Source organism: Artemia franciscana, chromosome 3 (genome assembly GCF_032884065.1).
Source record: "Artemia franciscana chromosome 3, ASM3288406v1, whole genome shotgun sequence".
Taxonomy (NCBI): domain Eukaryota; kingdom Metazoa; phylum Arthropoda; class Branchiopoda; order Anostraca; family Artemiidae; genus Artemia; species Artemia franciscana.
In genome coordinates this window covers 26,566,778-26,586,877 of record NC_088865.1, presented here as the reverse complement: position 1 = coordinate 26,586,877, position 20,100 = coordinate 26,566,778, and the positions used below count along the sequence as shown (strand labels likewise).

At 36.8% G+C, this 20,100-nt stretch overlaps 1 protein-coding gene across 1 annotated transcript in view; it reads left to right on the top strand.

The window, feature by feature from the left end:
* The window catches only part of LOC136025092 (uncharacterized), a 76,769-nt gene that overhangs the window by 2,693 nt on the left and 53,976 nt on the right, over positions 1 to 20,100 (top strand). Inside the window, exons 2-4 of the mRNA XM_065700814.1 lie at positions 1,628 to 6,761; positions 13,746 to 14,238; positions 16,115 to 16,381. Coding sequence (XP_065556886.1) covers positions 1,628 to 6,761; positions 13,746 to 14,238; positions 16,115 to 16,381 — 5,894 coding nt within the window. The remainder of the gene's footprint in view (positions 1 to 1,627; positions 6,762 to 13,745; positions 14,239 to 16,114; positions 16,382 to 20,100) is intronic.

Genomic DNA, 20,100 nt, shown 5'->3' with positions numbered 1-20,100 from the left:
CAAAACCATATACAGAATAATTACACACCCCCCCCTTATCTTCAACATCAACAACAAAGAAAATTCGCTTTTTGTATTAGTATATATTTCAGTGACTTGGATAGATCTTCCTAAATCTGTCCCTGATGTTTTAGTGTGAGAAAGAAGTGAAGATAGAAAATCACTTGGAACTATTGAAAAAAACCATTATAGACTTAAAGTATCCCACATTGAAATATAATCTTGGCTGCATGACCTTGGTCCCACTACAATCTCAACTCTATTGTATCTAGCCTAAAAATTCACATGCAGAATATCCCCTGTCTTGGGAATCCCCCCCCCCCCGACAGTTCTCCTTCATAAATCGAAAACCATGATAGTGAACTGAATCGATCCATATGAGTATCGCTTTTTTTCCAAACGTCATGCTTTTCACCACAGAGTCAATTTACACTATGTTTTTATAAGTTTCCTAATCAATTTATTTTGATAAAACATGCAAATAGTCGGAAAAACACATACAAATAAAATTCATTTTAACATGGAAAATCCCCCCTCCCCATGTGAAATAACCCCTGACATTGCCCCTTCTCCGCTGAAAATTCACCCATGGAAAATTCCAATAGGTTGAATCCAGTAACTAGAAAATTGAATACCGAATTATCAAAACGGTTGAATACCAATTTCAGGTAATATATCGAAAAAGAAATTTTATAATCTTGGAAGTGTATGAGATGACATAATTCATGATTAACCAACCTGCTAATCGAATATCCAGAAAACCTCAATAAGGTGTCTCGAAGAGACTGTCAAGCGTTTATGTTGAGGGGTTTCTAATTTCAGTCAGCGCGAAAATTATTAAGAAGGCCTTGGGGAAGGGCAAACAAAATTTTATACCCAAAACCTTTGCTAGAGTGAACTTTCTTAGCAATGAAAAATAAGGGAAGAAATGAAAAAGAAACTTGATTTTAAACTGTCAAATCTAAGATAAAAGGATTCAAGGTAATTGCCAAATTGGAGCATAGCATAAACCTAGGAGTCAAGGAAAGAACTACAAATTAGAGGCTGGATGTTCATCACCAATCCTTCTTAATCTTTCAACTGGGGAGACGGAGAGAGACAATTAAAATGTGACTTGAAATCTCTTAATCTAAGCGAGAAATATAAATATGAAAGAAAAATACAGAAATGGATTAAGTGTAAAATGCTGAAGCATCAAGGAGTAAAAAAAGAAGGAAAGTTAATGAAAAAATAGACAAAACTACAAAAGAATTAAATGTAGCCTCAAGTCATGTCTATGCAGCAAAAAATTTACAGCTCTAATGAAATTCTATCATGCGGTTAAACATTGTCTGATTCAAGAACCAAAATGTGTTCTCTCACCTGCACATGACAAGGAAGTATTGATAGGATAATTTTTGGCTTGAATTTCTACTTTTTCTTTCATTTTAAGTATGTTTCATCAAAATTTTCCGTGATAGGTTTGGGGCGGTGGATATTATTCTCGGAGGAATTTCCCCATCTTAACTGTGTTTTCAAGTCCAGGGCTGTGTAATGTTCATGAAAAGCTAAAATGGTGAAAAGCTGAAGATTATAAGGATATTCTTATTAACTCCTTTTTTTTGCTAATACTACTCTTTTTTTCCAGAAAAAGGAGACTTGGAGTGTCACTCTAGAGATGAAGCAACTGACATGTCTGTTTATAACTTCAGTGACAATGAATCTCTTGAACTCTCTGATAGTGCCATTGGTAATGCATCTGTTAACGGGCTCCCTCCATATAATGGCCCTCCTTCCAGGCAGAGTCTATCGGTATCTCCGAAAGAAAATGTTTCCCCTGAACCCACTACAGGACTAATTTCTGCGGTAGCTTTATATCCAAAATCTCCTCTTCGGACATATTCAAGAAAATCTGTGATAAAACCTTCATTAACGCCTTGTGCCTCAATACCTCAAACTAAGAACTGTGTTATTGCAACTGATGTTAAAGATACAACTGCCGTGATTGCTGATATTTTGGAAGTAGACAATGGCATTGAAAAGAATGAAATGAGTATGTCAGTCTTATTAAAAGAGCAAAATCTAGTAGTTGATAAAGGTGTGGAAAACATTAAAGCTTTTATAGTTTCAAATGAAGTAGAAGATGACAAAAACTATCACTCAAGTAATATAAAGGGTGAAATAACACATCCTGAAACCTGTTTAAATATGTATTCAGGACCAGATGGAGTGGTAAGTGGGAGTCATAGACAAGTTCCAGAAAATTCTAGTGTTGATAAAAATGATTCACCAAATCTTAGACTTGATAAGAAAAACGAATGTGCTGAAGATGTAGATTCGAGTAACGTTATCAAAAAGGGACCCACTTTGAAAAAAAAGACATATGGTGAAATCAGCTTTAAAGTCTCCAAGTCTTCCAATCGAAACAAAGGAAGCTGGTGCGTTAAAAAAGCTAAAGTAAGGCACATGGGCCCAAAAAAACAAAGTCAAGAGAAATTGCCAAACTTAGAGGAACAAAGTAACGACAGAAGTACTATGTCTGAAAACTATGGGGGAAAAATGCAAAATGATTCAGAAGAAACATTAAATGATGAACAAACGAGTTTTGAAGCTGGCACAACCGTCATCGTAGACAGATCTCTTTCTCAGAATGACCAGACAGCAGATAATGTTTTGATGTCACATAACACTAATCAGTTGAATGATCTTCTGTGCTCAGTGAATGCTGAACACTGTGAAAACCATGTAAGTATAATAAGTGCCCAGAGCAAGGAAATGGAAATTCGTTTGGAGGATCGATGTAATTCCATTGACCCTGTATTACATATCGAAGCTATAATCTTACAGGAAGACTTGGAGGAGGATTCTTGTGATAGTGATGACGAAATCCCACTTGCACAACTTGCTCAACATGTTCGTTTGGAATCTCAATCTAATGACAAGGTGTTTAAAAGTGTTCCTAAGACGATAGTAAGAATAGGTAAAAATAAGATTAATAATTATGTTTCATTGGAGGATAAACTTTCCCCAATAGAAGGTACTAGAAAGAGAAAACTTGGGCTGAAAGAAAGTGTCAAAACTAAAACAAAACCTCTAAGAAATGGGGGTGTCAATGCGTTATCAAAGAAAAAGAAAGAAAAGAATGATTGTCTTAAAACCAATGGAAAAAGGAAAAAAAAGAATGTTGAAAAGCTGAAAAAACTAAAGAAGATTATTGCACAATCTATCAGAATTACTCAAAATGGACATGGAAGACTTCAAGAAAACAGAACAAAGAGTGATAATGTTATTCATGCCATCAATCAGGTTGTAGTAAAAAACAAAAGGAGAGGTAAGCAACGTGAGTCGAACAAGCTAGAAGGCCAAAAGGATGTCTCAACAGATACTGATCTCCAGTCAAGTTTATTTACGAGTATGCGTGAACAAGGACTTGTAGTTAGGTGTTATGGCCCATCGAAAAAGTTGAAGCATGGTAATGGTGATTCTACTATTAGTCCTGTAAAAGCTTTTGAGAGAAAACTGATCAGGCAAACATTAGATATATCTTATGGCGAAATCGTAATGAATGAAGACAGGTTAAATCACACCTCGGGACAGGAATTTAATGCTGTCAAAGAAAATTGTGTTCAGTCGGAAAGAGAACCTCCATATAATACGTCAAATGTACAGGAAGCTGTCTCAAAAGACATATCATTGAGAAGTTCCAGAATTCCTGATAGTGGGAATAAACTTATGGAGAACATCTCCAGCTGTAAAAATTCTGATGACAATGAAGTGTTCAATTCTTCGAGCACTGATGCACCAGAATTAGTTAATTTCGGTGCTATTAAAGGAAATGAAAGTTATGGACGTTTTCCAGCAAGTAGGATCCACAATGGACGCAATGTAGATTATCCCGTTACAGAGGGAAATAATGAAGTCCAATTAGTTAAAAATGGTTGTGCTTTTGAAAATAAAGATAGCAAGTTTTATACTGAAGAAAATAATGACAGCTTTAATCCAGATTTTACTGTGGATAGATCTAGTAGTGTCAGTACGTCTATTTCAAGTGCCTCCTTATTTGCAAGAAAGAACAAATTGACACCTTTTTCCAGGCATGCATATGTAAAGCGTCGGAGAAGAAAGCGTGCTAAAAGAGCCCCTGCGAATTCTGTTCCTAGGATCTCGTTTTTAAACAAGCGCACTCCCTTGACAAAGATTCCTTCTCCATTGAAAACTAGTGGATCATTTTCAGTAAAGAAAAGAGTTGGAAGGCCAAAAAAGCTCCAGTTAACAACAAACAATGAAAATAGTTTGGATTGTGAAGTAGCTATGGTGAAAGGAATTGACTCTCAGATTGAACTATCTCTTTCAAGAAAAAGAAGGAGCAGAAAGATGACCTCCTTAACACAAGTCAAGTCCCTTTCTAATCCGGAAAAGCTTGAAAGTAATACCTTGTACGATGAAGGAGACTCTAGTCTATCGTCTGCCGACTCACGTTTGAAAGCAAGCGAAGTTACTGAAGCTATACCTAGTAACGATTTTTCTGATGCATTCAAAGAAAGGTTAGAAGAAAGAGAGGTGAAAACGAATGTTACTGACGATTCTCACCTGGGAGTAAATGACGAACAACATACAATCATTAATGCAGCAAAGAAAGGTCCTGGTCGGAAACCCTATAAAACACATAACAAGGATAGTGGTTTACAACTAGCCAGTAACACCAACCAGTCTAGGAAATATAAGGCTCAAAGTAAGAAGAAGGAGTCGATAACTCGGAGATCAACGAGATTTTCCAAAGAATCTATAAATGGTAACTGTACACCCAATCCTAGACTAATAGTCGTAAACCATGGTAATAGCTGTCTTGAAAATCAACTTAATCAAGGTACATGTCTGTCTGTTGAAACGGAAAAAATCTCAAATGAAGAGGAGGTGTTGACGGATACAGAAGATCCACTTCGAAGCTTGAATCTACATTCAATCGCCACCCTTGAAGCAAACGATTTATCATCCACTGAAAATTCTGGAAAGAAGACGGATCCCTCTAGAACTCCTGAAGGAATGCCAGCCCCAGAAGAGCAAACCAAAATCAAAGATTTTGAAAGTGTATCAGTTGAGAAGCGTTTTTGTTCAACGTTAGTCGATGAGTTAATTACATTTGCTATTAATAGAATATTTTGTCTGCAGGAAATCTCAATCCCCATGAATCCAAACAATTATAAAAATGATGATCATGCTTCAGGTGAGGTGTCACATGTCGAGGAAATAAAATATCCAAATGAATCTTCAGTTGGCACTGCTGAAAAATTTATGCAAGAGGAAGAAATCATTAAAAAGCAAGGTAAAGATATAGCTTCAGGGGAAATGATTTGTTCAAACAAGACCCTTCAACCATGCGTCGTACAAGAGAGTAACGAGGGTAAAATGTTTCACACTGATAAAGCAATGGCCGATGGTGTATCAGCAGACCCTGATGGTGCTAATGTTTCATCGATGCAATATCTTTCTGACGGAAGAAATAGCCTCGAAAACCGTACCATTCCTATTGAGACAGAGGATGGGTCTGCCTTCGTGTCATCCTGTCTCCAAGTTAATTTATTCAAATCTGAAAAAAATGAAATTGTTGGTGCGCCTAAAACTATTGAAGAAAGAAGACCCAACAGTAATGATGAAGATTCCCTAAAAATAAGAACTACAGTAAAGGTGATTAGTGAGACTTTCTTAATTAATGATGTCAACCATATAAGTAGCTCTGACAGCTCTGATCTGGAAGTTGTCGGGTCTTACTCAAAAGGAGAGAAAAGGGAAAGTAAGCAAGAAGAATGCCATGTCTATGGAATGGAAATAAGTTGCTCTAAATCCGATTCATATACCCCTGACAATGGATCTATTCATCTGATCTGTGAAGGATCAAAGTCTATAGCCAACAGTGAACACCCTAAATGTTGCACAATTTCCAACACCTTCAAGGGAAGAATCAGTCAATGCAATATTTATAAGGATGTGAAAGACCTCCATATGCAATTTGAAGACAAAACCAACAGAGTTAAGGGAGATTCTAGTTCAAATTTTACCATATCCGAAAATGTTGGACCAGAAGACACTGTGACTGAGAAACCACCTTTAAGTGTGGAAGATAATTTAAAAGAATCTGACAGTAGACCAACAGGTGTTGAAAATAAGAAAAGCCAGTCATTACAAATTATAGAGGCTTCGTATAACCAGGAGTACCATTCGATGTCAACTACAGTGGCTACTAAAACCCTAGAACGAAAGGGTCTGAAGGAAAGTGCAGAGCATTTATATATTGAGTCACAAGGAAATCCTAAAACAAGCTCTAAGAAGCCAAAGATCAACGAAGGACTTATTAAATCTCAAACTATGTTTACTGAGAGTAGGGGTAACCAACTAAATGAAGGCACTAAAAGCAAGTGTAATGAAATGAAGAAATCAGTCGTGGAAGAATCAAGCCCAGACCTTCAAATTATAGCTGAATTGAAGCACTGTAAGACACAAACAGATTTCATGCATGCAACTCTAAATCCTCCTCTCGTAAGCAATAAAGCTTCACGACCGAGTAGTACATATCAGATTAGAATGAAATCACTGGACGAACTGATAGACGATGACGTGGTCGTCATTGGTGAGACAAGAAGACAGACAGATATTGTACAAAAAGAACATAGACCTCAGCTTCAAGAGTCGCCATTGAAAAAGATTGAGGAGTTGACTGAAAGGCAGAAGTTTTTAAATAACAATGATAAATATTCTTTGACATCCATCTTAAACCAGAGTTTGACGTAAGTTCTATTCATTTGTATATCTAGCTCTTCAATAATCGCTTAATAGAACTAAAAAAGGCTCATATACCAGAACTGCCAGAACTAACGCATGTTAAAAGCAGTTCATTATGGGAGTATATGAATAAGCTGAATGGATTCGAAGGGTCTAAGCCAGGGAAAAAGTAACTGAATAAGAAATAAAAATCCTATTTGGTACTTTTACTCCTCAGCCAGATATGTAAAAAATCATTAAATGGGGAATCGGAGATTGAAGAAGGGGTGGGGGTAAATTTGAAAAAAAGTGAGAAAGGTGATGAATATTACTTTTTCTACTCAGAGGCAAACAGATATAATTATTAAATTAAGATGTAAGTCAGTTTTGTTTAAGGTATTCCATGTATTGGTATTAAAAATAAACGGCATTTTACTTGTAAAATTTAATATGGTAATATTCAGATAACACATCAAGTTTTTTTCTGTGAGAAAAAAAAATGTAGGCTCGGATATTATCATGCTTCCATCATTACTCAGAAGCGTAGAACAAAGAAAAAAAACTGAACAAGCTCATTAATGCAATTGGGGATGCAGTCGTATGATTGTGAGCATTATTCATAATACCCTCTATATTCTTTGATACACAATTTTTTCACGCAATCTAAAACTGAAATAGAGCTCTTCTTAAAGTGAAAAATCTTCTGAAGTGTGGTCCCTTCTAGGGACTCCCTTATAAAAAGAGATACTACAATATCTTGGTAGTAGTCTTGTCAATTTTGATATTTATTTACATTTAGTCGTTTGATTTGATATCCTAGAGATAAAGGTGCTTGCTACTGTAGGTAATGCTGTATTGTTTTTATTAATTTCTATTTTTATTAAAAAAAAAAGTTTTTGTTTTAACAAAGTAAAGAGCGAAGCCATGTCTTGAGCAGAGCAAAAAAAGCAAAACTGCAAAGCAGAGTAAAGCAGAAATTATAATGAACAATGAACGAAAAGCTAAAAGAAACAGGTATTGAACTTAATAAAGAATGAAGCCAATAATGAACTTATGATGTACCAAAAAAAACTGATATTCAACAAATAGAAATTACTATATATATATGAACTGGAAAGTCGTCTCACTTGTACCCCAATTATAGTAAAAAAAAAAAATAAAAATAAAAAATTGTACCCTAATTATAGTTTTTATTTAATAGAAATTAGAAGAATTGTACAGTATTGCCTACTGCATCAAGCACCTCATCTTTGAAAGTTTAACAATGTTCTAGTTTAGAAATTACTAATACCATACATAATTAATGCTCATGTCATGCGTAGTTTTGATTTCATCAATAAATGTGACTATAGTGTGTCTGGATATAAAAGACAGAGCTGATTTTAACTTAACCAATTGATGTGCAACTCAGTAATAGCTGAGAATAACTGTGTGAACGGAGAAATGGTTCATTTTGTGCGCCATGAAGTCCCATTACCACTAATTGTTTAACCATTAACGTTTAGATCACCAATTCCCAAAGTGGTCCATTTGGATCTCTAGGGATCCGTCCAGGGTCTAAGATGGAGTAATGAAAAAATCGGGGTTCAAAATTCTTAAGTGGGGGTCAGCAAAAATTTATATGGTTTAGAAAGTGATGAACTAAGTAGCAGTAGCAGTAAAATTAGTTGTGACCTTAGCTTGAGTAGCATTAGCAGCAGTAGTAGTTGTAGCAGTAGAAGTAGTAGTAGGATTCAAATATTGGCTTTTGGTTAGTTCAACATCCTAAACAAAAACCCTGTAAATTTCAACTTCGCTCACCAGGTCGCTCCAAAGATTTTGCTAATACAGCCAATGGACTACCTGTGTTCAGATATCGTGCTGTGATTGAATTCAACTTCCCTTCTCAGTATGCCTTGAAAATTTCACCTTCATACACATAGCCATAGTTGCAATAGTAGTCACAGTAGTGGGAGTAGGAGCACTGACAGTACTAGTTACAGGACTAGTATTGGCATTAACAGTAATGTCACTAGCACTTGTAGCAGCAGTCATAATTAACGTGTTGTCTTTTGGTCAGTTAAACATCCCTCTCACCAACCCCTGTAAATTCTGACTTAATACAATTAGCCATGGTTATGATATAGCCGACACGCCCTTTTGATAACCTGCATAGTGTGTCTTGATCCATAGTGTGTCTTATTTCTTTTGAACTTCCACCTTAACATTTCTTGAAATTTTCATCTTACTACTCTTAACGTTAGTAGTAGTTGGAGGAATTGTAATAGTAACAGTAGTAGCGGTAGTAATATCAGCAGTATCATGCATATATTGCCTTTTGGTCAACTGTTCTTCCCCTTTTAACATTCCCTGAAAGGGGAGCCGGCGTCTACCCCCCTGAAAAATACTCTCCGCGGAAAATACCCCCCCCCCTTCCCGACTGGTTGGTCACCTATCAATTTCGATTTATAAAAAAGGACTAACTTTCATTGTATAAAAAAGGACTAACTTTCAATTTCTGACGTGATGAGCATCCTCCGAAGTTTCTGTGACCATGAGGAAGAGGAGGAGGGGATGAGGAAGGGGCAGTTCACCTCCTGTACAGAATAAATCGTGATCTTTTTGGGTTTTTTGCTACTCTTTACTTTCATAATAATAACATAGACCAGAAATATTCCTGGAAATCAAGGGGGTGAAATATAAATCTCACATTTTGATGTGTTATTTAAAGTTTTTTGTCCCCCCCCCCCCAAATATAACTCCCCCAGGGGATATGGGGATCATATATCCCGCCCTGGGGATAATATATCACTTTCTTCCTCCACCGTCTCCCCCCGGGTCTCCCTTAGAGATAATCTGTATTTATCTGAAGGCTCAATGAGAATTGGGATGTTTTGGTATTAAAATTCACCCTTTGAGACATCTCCCTCCCTCCCTAACTACAAGATACAAGACAATCAGAGAATCCAATTGTAGAGGTTTAAAGCCCTTATATGCAAATGTTTGAAATTGTAACGCAACATTGACAAAGCAATTGTAAAACAACATTTGAAATGGGAATTTACCTAAGACAGTGAAATTTTGTTTAGACCTTAAAAATATCTCGGTTAGTTAGGGAGGGAAGGAAGGAAATACCTTAAAGGGTACATTTTAATGCCAAAATATCCCAACTCTCATTGAGCTTTCAGATAAATATAGAATCAGTTCTAAGGGATGGACAAAGGAAGGGTAGAGGTAAAAATTGATTTAAAATCCCCAGGGCCGTATCCAGGACTTCGGTTTGGGGAGTTCTTTAAAAAAAAAAACATATCAAAAATGCAAAATTGATAGTTAAGCCCTCTTGATTTCCAGGAATATTTCTGGTCTACTTTGTTATTAAGAAAAAAGGAGCAACGTTTAACCCCAAAATGAGCAGAAGTTATTCCAAATAAGAGTAGGACTGTCCCTTTTTCATGCCCACCTCTGCCTCATGGTCGTAGAAACTTCGGAGGATGCTCATTTGATCAGAAATTGTCGTACTTTTTTAGGCTTGTCGTACTTGTCGTACAGACTTGTCGTACTTTTTTGTAAGTCGAAAGTGATTGGAGTGACAGTCGCGGGAGGATATTTTTCTGCGGGGGGTATTTCCCGCGTTGTGAGATATTTTCCGGGGGGAAAACCGGGACCTCTGACATTTCCTATTTAATTCCTTAATCCATTCCTGAGATATGCCTTTTTAACAATCTACATGCATATAGTGTGTTTTGATTTAGTTCAAATTTCCCCTGTATATTCTCTCTAATTTACCCTTCATATCCTTAGTCTTAATAGTACTAGCATCATAGTAGTAGTGGTAGTAGTAAGGACAGTAGTAGGAGAAGCAGCAATAGTGTTGTATTAGTAGTAGTAGTAACATCAGTATTAATAGCAGCAGTAGCATGCGGATTTTGCCTTTTGGCCAGTTGAGCCCCTGGTGATGCCCTGAAAGTTTCAGGTTGATGGGGTGGACCGTTTGAAAGATATTGCAGATGTGCCGTTTTGACAATTTGTATGCACATAGTGTGTTCTAATTAAGTTCAACTTTCCTTTCAACGTTTCCTCAATTTTTCACATCAATATCCTCAGCCTTGGCAGTACTCACTGCAGAAGCACTACTTATACTGATAGTAGTGAAAATAGTAGTAGTAGTAGTAGTAGTAATAATAATAATATTAGTTTTAGTTGTATAGTAGTAGTGTGCAAGTATCGCCTTTTGTAATAATACCTTTGTAGTAATAATAGTAATAGTAGTTTTAGTTGTATAGTAGTAGTGTGCAAGTATCGCCTTTTGTTCAATTGATCTTCTCCTTTTAACATTCCCTGAAAGTTCCAACCTAATGCCCTATCCATTCCTGAGATACGTACTTTCGACAATATGCATTCAAATAATGTGTTCTGGTTTAGTTCAAATCTCCCCTTTTTATCTTTCCAAATTTTCAACTATGATATTGCGATGTGCCTTTTTGAAAACATGCATGCACATATATCTTTCTTTTAATTGGCACTCCCCCTAAAGGCTCCCATAAAGTTTCACCTTAATAACCTTAACTTAAGTAGTTACAGCAATTGTTGTAGTTGTATTAATCGCATACACATAATGTTAGTTCAACTCCGCCACGATATACACCGAAAGATCCAACTTAATAATGTAAGCCGTTCCTGAGATATTTTTGTTTCACCCTTTTGACAGTGTACATGCTCATAGTTCGTTTTGATTCAGTGCAACATCCGCCTAAACATTCCTTGAAAGCTTCGCCTTAATACACTTAGCTTGCGTAGTAGCATTAGGTGTAGTAGTAGTAGTTTTTGTTGTATTATCAGCAAACGCTGAAAGTTTTAACTTAATACCATAAACCGTTCCTGAAGCATTCCTGATATGTCCTCTTGACAACCTGTATGCCCGTAGTGTGTTTTGATTTATTTCAGCACTGTTTCAATTCCCATCAAATTTTCACCTTAATACCTTTGCTTTAGTAGCAGTAGCCGTAGTACCCGTAGTGATAGAAGTAGCAGTAATAGTAGCACTAGTAGAAATAATAGCAGTAGCCTTAGATTTAGTACAGTAGTAGTAATGGCAGTAGTAATAGTAGTGGCAGTAGTAGTAATAGTAGAAGCAGTAATGTTATGTTGCAAATATCGTCTTTTGGTTTGTTCAACGCCCCCAACAACAAGCCCTGTAAGTTTCAACTTCACACAACAAAGCGTTCTTAACATACTGTTGTATACGCCCTTGACAACCTGCATACAGACGGCGTGTAGCGATTCAGTTCAACTTCCCCCCTGAATATTCCCTGAAAATTTCACCTTCATACCCTTCAGCGTAATTGTAATAGTGGTCACAGTAGTAGTAGTAGTAGTATTAGTAACATTACTTGTAGGACTTGTAGTGGTAGCAGTAATAGTACTAATATTAGTAGCCTTTTGGTCATTTGGACATCCCCTGGGAAGTTTCAACTTATCACAATTAGCCGTTGCTATGACATTGCCGATATGCCTTTTTGATAACCTGTATATTCATAGTTTTAATTTAGTTCAGTTTCCCCTCAAGGCTTACTGAAATTCTCATCGTAATACTTTTAGCCTTGGAAGTATTTGCAATAGAAGTAGTAGTAGTAGTAAAAGTAGCATGGTAGTAGTATTAGTGGTTGTGTTATCGATTTTCTCTTTTAAGCATTCTCTGAAAGTTCCAAATCAATACCCAAATCCATTCTTCAAATACGCCCTTTTGACAATCTGCATGTATACAAAATTTTCCTGAGTGTGTTCTGATTCAATTTAAATTTCCCTGCAATATTCTCTTAAATTTTCACCTTCACACGCTTAGCCTTAATAGTACTACTATCCTGGAAGTAGTGGTATTAGTAAGACCAGAAGAAGCAGTAGTGTTTCATTAGTAGCAATGGTAGTAGAAGCAATATTAATAGTACTAGTGGCATATGCATGTTGCCTTTGGTAAGTTGGACATCCCCCTCATGATGTTCGCGAAGTTTCATCTTGACATGGTAAGCAGTTCCAAAAACATTGCTGATACGCCCTTCTGACAATCTGTTTGCACATAGTATGTTTTGATTTTGTTCAACTTTCCTCTCAACATTTCCACATATTTTCACTTCAATACCCTCAGCTTTGGTAGAACTTACTACTGAAGCAGTAGTTTTAGTGGTAGTAGTAGTATTTGTAGTAGTAGTAGTCGTTGTAGTAGCGTGCAAATATTGCTTTTTTGTTCAATTGATCATCTCCCTTATCATTTCCTGGAAGTGCCAAATTAATATACTCAGTAATTCCTGAGTTCCGGCTTTTTGACAACCCATATGCACATAAATGGTTTTGATTTAGTTCAACACTGCCTTCAACACTCTGAATGCCCTTTGTCTTTTTGGAAACTAAAGGTCAAACATGCCCCCCTTTCTCAATAACAAATACTATATATAAACAATAGGTGAATTGTATAACTTGCATCCCTTGCCCCAAGGACTGTGGGAGTTGGTACTCCCAAAAACACAGTTACTGGACCTTCCAACTACGCTGAACTAAATGGCTATCTAGGAATTTTGATATGATGTGTTTGGGGGGAATGATGGACTTGGGTGGGGGGGAGGCTGGCTGCCCTCCAATCACTTTTGGATCTTAAAAAGGACGCTAGAACTTCAATTTTGAATCGAATAAGCTCATTTCGAAGTTTTTACTACAAATCCTTTTATACAAAAATAAACAAATAAATTAGGTCAGAAAAAAACAAATAAACAATACTTTGTGCAAAATACTGTTTCGATATTTCCTTTGTGATTCTTTGCTGTTTAGTATTTGTATTATTTAATTTATTTTCTTTCACAGCAAAGAATTGGCTATTGTTCTCTGGCAACTGCAATTGCAACAAAAAAAAAAAAAAAAAAAAAAAAAAAAAAAAAAAAAAAAAAAAAAAAAAAAAAAAAAAAACTGTTTTTATGACTTCCGTAGGGATTGTTCGCCGTTTAATATTGTATTACTTCCTTTTATTTTTTTTTCTTTTACAGCAAAGGATTGCGTCAAAAGGGTCGCAAAATACGAGTTAAAGCTACAAACTCTGACCATTATCCCAGTTCAAGTCAAATCGAAAAGGAACATTCGTCGACAAGAAAAAGAACGTCAAAAACAAATAGTATCATCCAGTCTCCAACGAATAACTCTGTAGCCCAAATGTCCAGCTGGAATCCTAGACAGAATATGACTAATATTCTTATACCACCACTCCTACCTGTTATTAATCGAAGTCAAGTTCAAGCTTTGACAACCCCACCTTCGATTGGAGAACCTTCTCAAATAACTCTCAGTCCTCCTACAAGTGTTTCCCAGATAATCTGCTCTTCACTGCCAATTTCCCAACCAGTGGTTTTTATTCCAATGAATGTCATGGGCTTTGATAGTAATCTACCAGAAGTTTCTAAGCTTCCGTCGCCTCCACCTCTAGCACATGCACCGGCGCTGAGGAATACAAAGAAGAATGTCACAACCATTAGAACGGACCAGGTGAAGAATGTTTTGTTTTTTTGAAGCTGTAATTTTGTTTCGAGACGTTTCTCTCTTTATTCCTGTCCGGTTGTTTGTCTATCTGTGTGTCTGTTTGTCTGGGTTCCCTTTTAACTGAACTCTTTTTTAAGCGAACCCTCGTGCAACTCAACCCTCGTTCAACTGAACCCTCGTTTAACTCAAGCCCGGTCTAACCCCCGTGCAATTCAACCCTCATTTAACTTCATCTTTATGCACCTTAACCCCTGTTTAAGCCAACCCTGTTTGACTCAACTCCCATTCATATAAACCCCATTCAGCTCAACCATTCTCCACAATCAATATTATAAATATAAAACGTAATTCTGCCTGTTTTGTCGGAAGTGATGGAAGTTGACTCGAATGAAATGGTCTTTATTCATTGTTGTTATGTAAGTTTTTCTAAAAAAAATTTCTGCTTGAATGATAACCCCCCCCCCCCTTTAAAAAACAACGGTTTGTCCTTCTGTCTTATATATTTTAATTTAGCAAAACTTTTCATGCCTAGGGCCCAAGTAGACTTGAATCTGAGGGTTGCAGTAATAGTTGCAATCTAGTACAGTGAGAACGACGGCCCATAGTAACCAAAAGCTTGAAAACACGTTAAAAAAAATCTCGCTGTTGATGCTGAGTCAGGACTGATAGCTTTTATTTAGATTTATTTAATTAGTAAAAGTTTATTATGGGAACAAATTTATGGGGAAAAAAAGGCTGGAAACGCTTATGAGTCTACTTTTTTATTTCTCCAGTACTAATAGGGCCTTAAAACATCATAGAGAGTTTGTTTAGGGTCATTTGAAAACCATAACTCATGTTTACGCGCTTTTTATAATTTCGTCATGCCAGTATCATCATAAAATGCCTTATGGCACCAATGAATTTATGGTCCTTTCTGCCATGTAAAGGCTTGAAACCATAAAAGGTCTTATTTGAAATCTCCGTCATCGAAAACCCTTAAACCAGAACTTAAAAGTCTCCTCGTGATTATTCCCTTTCCAGTCCCTTATGCAAGTGGAAAATAAAAAAAGATTTTCCAAAAAACTACCAAGTGAAGAAAAATCTCTCAATTTCAAAGCTCATCTGTCAATGATATATTAGATATCCAACTCTCAATAACTCGGGATAGATGCTGTTTATTTTCATTTCAACACTAAAATTAACTATGAAACAAATTCTTTCGGGAATTTTGAAAAAGCTTGATACCCGGACGTGTCTTCTTTTTTTCCAACGGGGCAATGGAATATCTCAGGGGCGTTGAAATAGTAACCCACGTCCGACTCCATAAAGGAGTGTAACCATCCGAGGTTCTTGGAATTCGGTTTTTATTTTCCCCGTCCTATAAAGGCATGCGTGAACTGGCCACTGGTTTTGATGTTACATAGCATATTTCACCTGAAAGTTCCAAATAAAAAGACGATTTATTCAGTATTCAAAATTGCTTCTCAGCAAAGTTCAATTAGAAAAAAAAACCATTTCAGTTGAAAGTGAAGCATTCAAACTTCAAACGAGCAGAAATAATTTCGTATATGAGTGAAACTACCCCTTCCTCAACCCTTGCTCTTTACGCTAAAATCTTAAAGTTATATAAGAATACTTCTAATTCGGTTTCAACGGCCCTGTGTTTGACCAGTCTTTCTAAAAAAATTGTGACAAAAAGGCAAACTTTGTATAAGTGATTGAGCTGTGCCTCTATTCAGCTAGTATATATGACACTGAACTACGCTTTTTTTATGTATCTCTTCCGATAAATCTAATTCAATTGCTTTGATATTAGACGAAAAATCGTCAAATATATATTTTTTAAGTTAATTTTGTACTTCGCTCTGACAATATATCAGCCCTTATGTTTCTATTACAGAGTCTAAATAGACCACCTTTAGAGATTCCATCCCCGGATGTTTCCATAATTCCAGTAACGTTTGACAATTCAGCAGAAGAAACTACGCTGCCAAGTGTTGCAATGAGTGCGAGTAAAGTTACAACAATCGTGAAAAAGGACCCATCTTATGGTAGCTGCAACGAATATAACTGTACGTGCAAGGGGTGTTTGGCAATCTGCTCTTCACCCATGTCTTCGTTGCCAAGTGTTATATGTGATTCACCAGCAACAGTCTCTTCTGAAAATGTACGTATCATGTTTTTATCACTGATCATCGTTTTTATGGCACTTGGCATAAAACCAAGTGACATATAGCAATCGCAAATTATGTCGGTCGGTCGGTCTGTCTGTCTGTCTTTCCCGGTTTTGCTAGTTTAGGCACTTCCACATAAGCTAGGACGATGAAATTTCGCAGGCGTATTAAACCAGACCAGATTAAATTAGAAATAGTCGTTTTCCCAATTCGACCATCTGGGGGGGGGGGGGGGTGGAGTGGGGGGGACGATTAATTCGGAAAAATTAGAAAAATGAGGTATTTTTAAATTACGAACAGATGATCAGGTCTTAATGAATTTGATATTTAGAAGGATATTGTGTCTTGGAGCTCTTATTTTAAATCCTGACCGGATCTGGTGACATTGGGGGAGTTGGATGGGGATACAAAAAATCTTGGAAAACGCTTAGAGTGGAGGGATCGGGATAAAATTGGTGGAAAAACTAAGCATAAATCCTAGATACGTGATTAACGGATCCACTCTATTTGGGGGAGTTGGGGGGAGGGTTAATTCTGAAAAATTAGAAAAATGAGGTATTTTTAACTTAGGAAGGAGTGATCGGAACTTACTGAAATTTCATATTTAGAAGGACCTCATAATTCAGATCTATTATTTTAAATCTTGACCGGATTCAGTGTCATTGGGGTGGGGGGTGGGGGGGGTCTTGGAAATCTTGGAAAAGGCTTAGAGTGGAAAGATCCGGATGAAACTTGGTGGGAAGAATAAGCACAAGTCCAATATAGGTGGCTGACATAGCCGGATTAGATCTCCTCTCTTTGAGAGAATTGGGGGGGGGGGAGTATTTCGGAAAAATTAGAAAAAATGAGGTATTTGTAACTTACGAAAGAGTAATCAGATCTTAATGAAATTTGATATTTAGAAGAATCTTGTGCTTCAGAGCTCTCATTTTGAATCTCGACCAGATATGGTGACATTGGGGGGAGTTTGAGGGGGAAACCGGAAATCTTGGAAAACGTGAAAATTGAGGTATCTTTATCTTAAGAATGGGTGATTGGATCTTAATGAAACTTGATATATACAAAGGTCTTATGTCTCAAATGCTCCATTTTCAATTTGAATCGGATCCGGGGACATGGGGTTTGGAGGGGGAAACAAATCTTGGAAACCGGAAATCTTGGAAAACGTCTAGAGTGGGGAGAACGGAATGAAACTTGATGGGAAGAATAAGCACAAGTCCTAGATAAGTGATTGACATAATTGGAACGGATTCGCTTTCTTTGGGGAGTTGGGGGGGGGGGGTTGTTAATTCGGGAAAATTAGAAAAATTGAGGTATTTTTAACTTAAAAACGGATGATCAGATCATACTGAAATTTGATGTCTAGAAGGAACTCATGTCTCAGAGCTCTTATTTTAAATACCGACCAGATCTAGTGACATTGGGGGGAGTTGGAGGGGGAAACCGAAAATCGTGGAAAACGCTTAAAGTGGAGAGACCGGGATGAATCTTGGTGCGTTGAATAAGCAAATGTCGTAAATACGTGATTGACGTAACCGGACTGGATCCTCTCTCTTTGGGGGAGTAAGGAGGGGGGGTCCACTGCTTTGGTGCTTCTGGATGTGCTAGGACGATGAAAATTGTTAGGCGTGTCAGGGATCTGCACAAATTGTCTTGATAAAGTTGTTTTCCCTGATTCGACCATCTGGGGCGCTGAAATGAGAGGAAAAGGTAGAAAAAATGAGGTGTTTTTAACTTACGAGTGGGTGATCGGATCTTAATGAATGTTGATATTTAGAAGGACCTTGTGTCTCAGAGCTCTTATTTTAAATCCCTAACGGCATTAAGCCTCTGATTTTCCTTTTAAATCAATCTATTGATTCTTGGAATTTACTAGAGCTCATGCCATATGAGCTCTGGGCTCTTCTGACCTTGCCACAAGTGCCATACGAGCCTTTAGCTCTTGTTTCGTATAAGTTGAGGCCAGTTTACTATGATATTTTGCTAATGCTGAAGGTGTCTGCGCTAACATAAAACCTTAAACTGTTTTGTTATTTTCTAGAGTTTTTTTTTGAAGATGGTAGCCAACGAAAGTTTTTTTAAGAATATTGTGATTGGTTAGTTTCAGCTATGTTCAAAGCAACTGAATCTGAATGTTGATCAAACCTGTATTGGGAAGAGTTTGGATTCAGTTTATTTTCCTGGCAGTGGATTAATCTTGCTAATAGTAAATATTATTGCGGTATGACGAGCATAAGTTGCATTAATAGTGAACTAACAATTCACAAACTTTTCAATAAATTAAAAGATAGAAGAAGACTGACAATGGTTTCAAGGGGGAGGGGAGATGAGTTCTGCTGGAAGGTAGTATACTAGTTTTTTAGGGACAGGAAAGTTTTATTTTAGGCATTGAAGATACGAATAAACGGTCTTAATTGAAAACTTTCATTTTCGTCTTATTCTTTTTTTAGTGGAAAAGGGGACAAATACTCTTTATTTATTAATACGGGGAAAAATACGAAAAATTTGATTTTCATCACATTTTTATAAGTAGAAAAGGGGACAAGCCATAAAGTAAATCAAAATTGTTCGTTAGAAGAAAAAATCCTTAAATAGAGAAAATCATAGAAAAACTAGAGAAAATCATGACCAGCGCAATAGCCCTACATGAATAAAGAGAGATGTGCGCACAATGTACAATTTTTTTTTGGTTTGTTTAGACCAGGGCACTTTGTATAGAAAGTTGTCTAAAAACTTCGAAAAGGGCTCATTTGATTGGAAGTAGTTGAAAGTGATTGGAGGGCAACCAGCCCACGTCAATCATTTCCCAAAACACATCCAATCAAAATTTTAGATAAGTATTTTTTCCAGTGTAGTTGAAAGGTCCATAAGTTATGTGTTCGATGAGGAACCACCGCCCCACAGCCCCCAGGGCAAGCGTTGTAAATTATCCTCCAGGGGCTTATAAAGCTCTAATGGAAAATGGTTGTCGTATAAATTTCCAAAGGGGTTCGTTTGCTAAGAAATCGAAAGTCCTGGTGCCCTTTTTAATTGGTGAAAGTGATTGGAGGGCAATCTGTCCATCTCCCCCATGCACGTCATTTCCCAAAAAGATCCAATATATTTTTTTCAGCGTAGCTGAAAGGTCCAGTAATTATGTTTTTGAGGATAACCACCCCACAGCCCTCAGGGCAAAGGTTGAAAGTTATGTTGGAGGGCATATAAGGTTTTTATGGAAAAGGGAGTCGTTCAAATTTCCCATTTTGCTGGAGGGTATATAAAATTTTTATGGAAAAGAGAGTCGTTTAAATTTCGCAAGAGGCTCACTGGATTAGAAATCTGAAGTTCTAGTGATGTTTTTAAAAGTCAGCTCGGAGCCCCTAGCCTCCCCTCCCCCTCACGTCCTCTTTTCTCAAAATGTATCTAATGTAAATTTTGAGTTAGCCATTTTACTCAAAATAGTCTCATGATCCATAAATAGAGAAAATTAAAGAAAAACTAGAGAAAATCATAGCCAGAATATTTTTTCAATAAATAAAAAAAATTGTATAATAAAAAAAATAAAAAGAGATAAATAGAATATAATCTTCTAAATGCCTTAAAACCAAGAAAGGTAGAAGAAAACAACCTAACTTGTTCAGTTTAAGGAGACGGGCTTAAAATCCAGGTTTCCCGTAGCATAGTTAGGATTTTGTCTAAATTTGGGAATAGATTGGGGGAGAGGAAGGTAAAA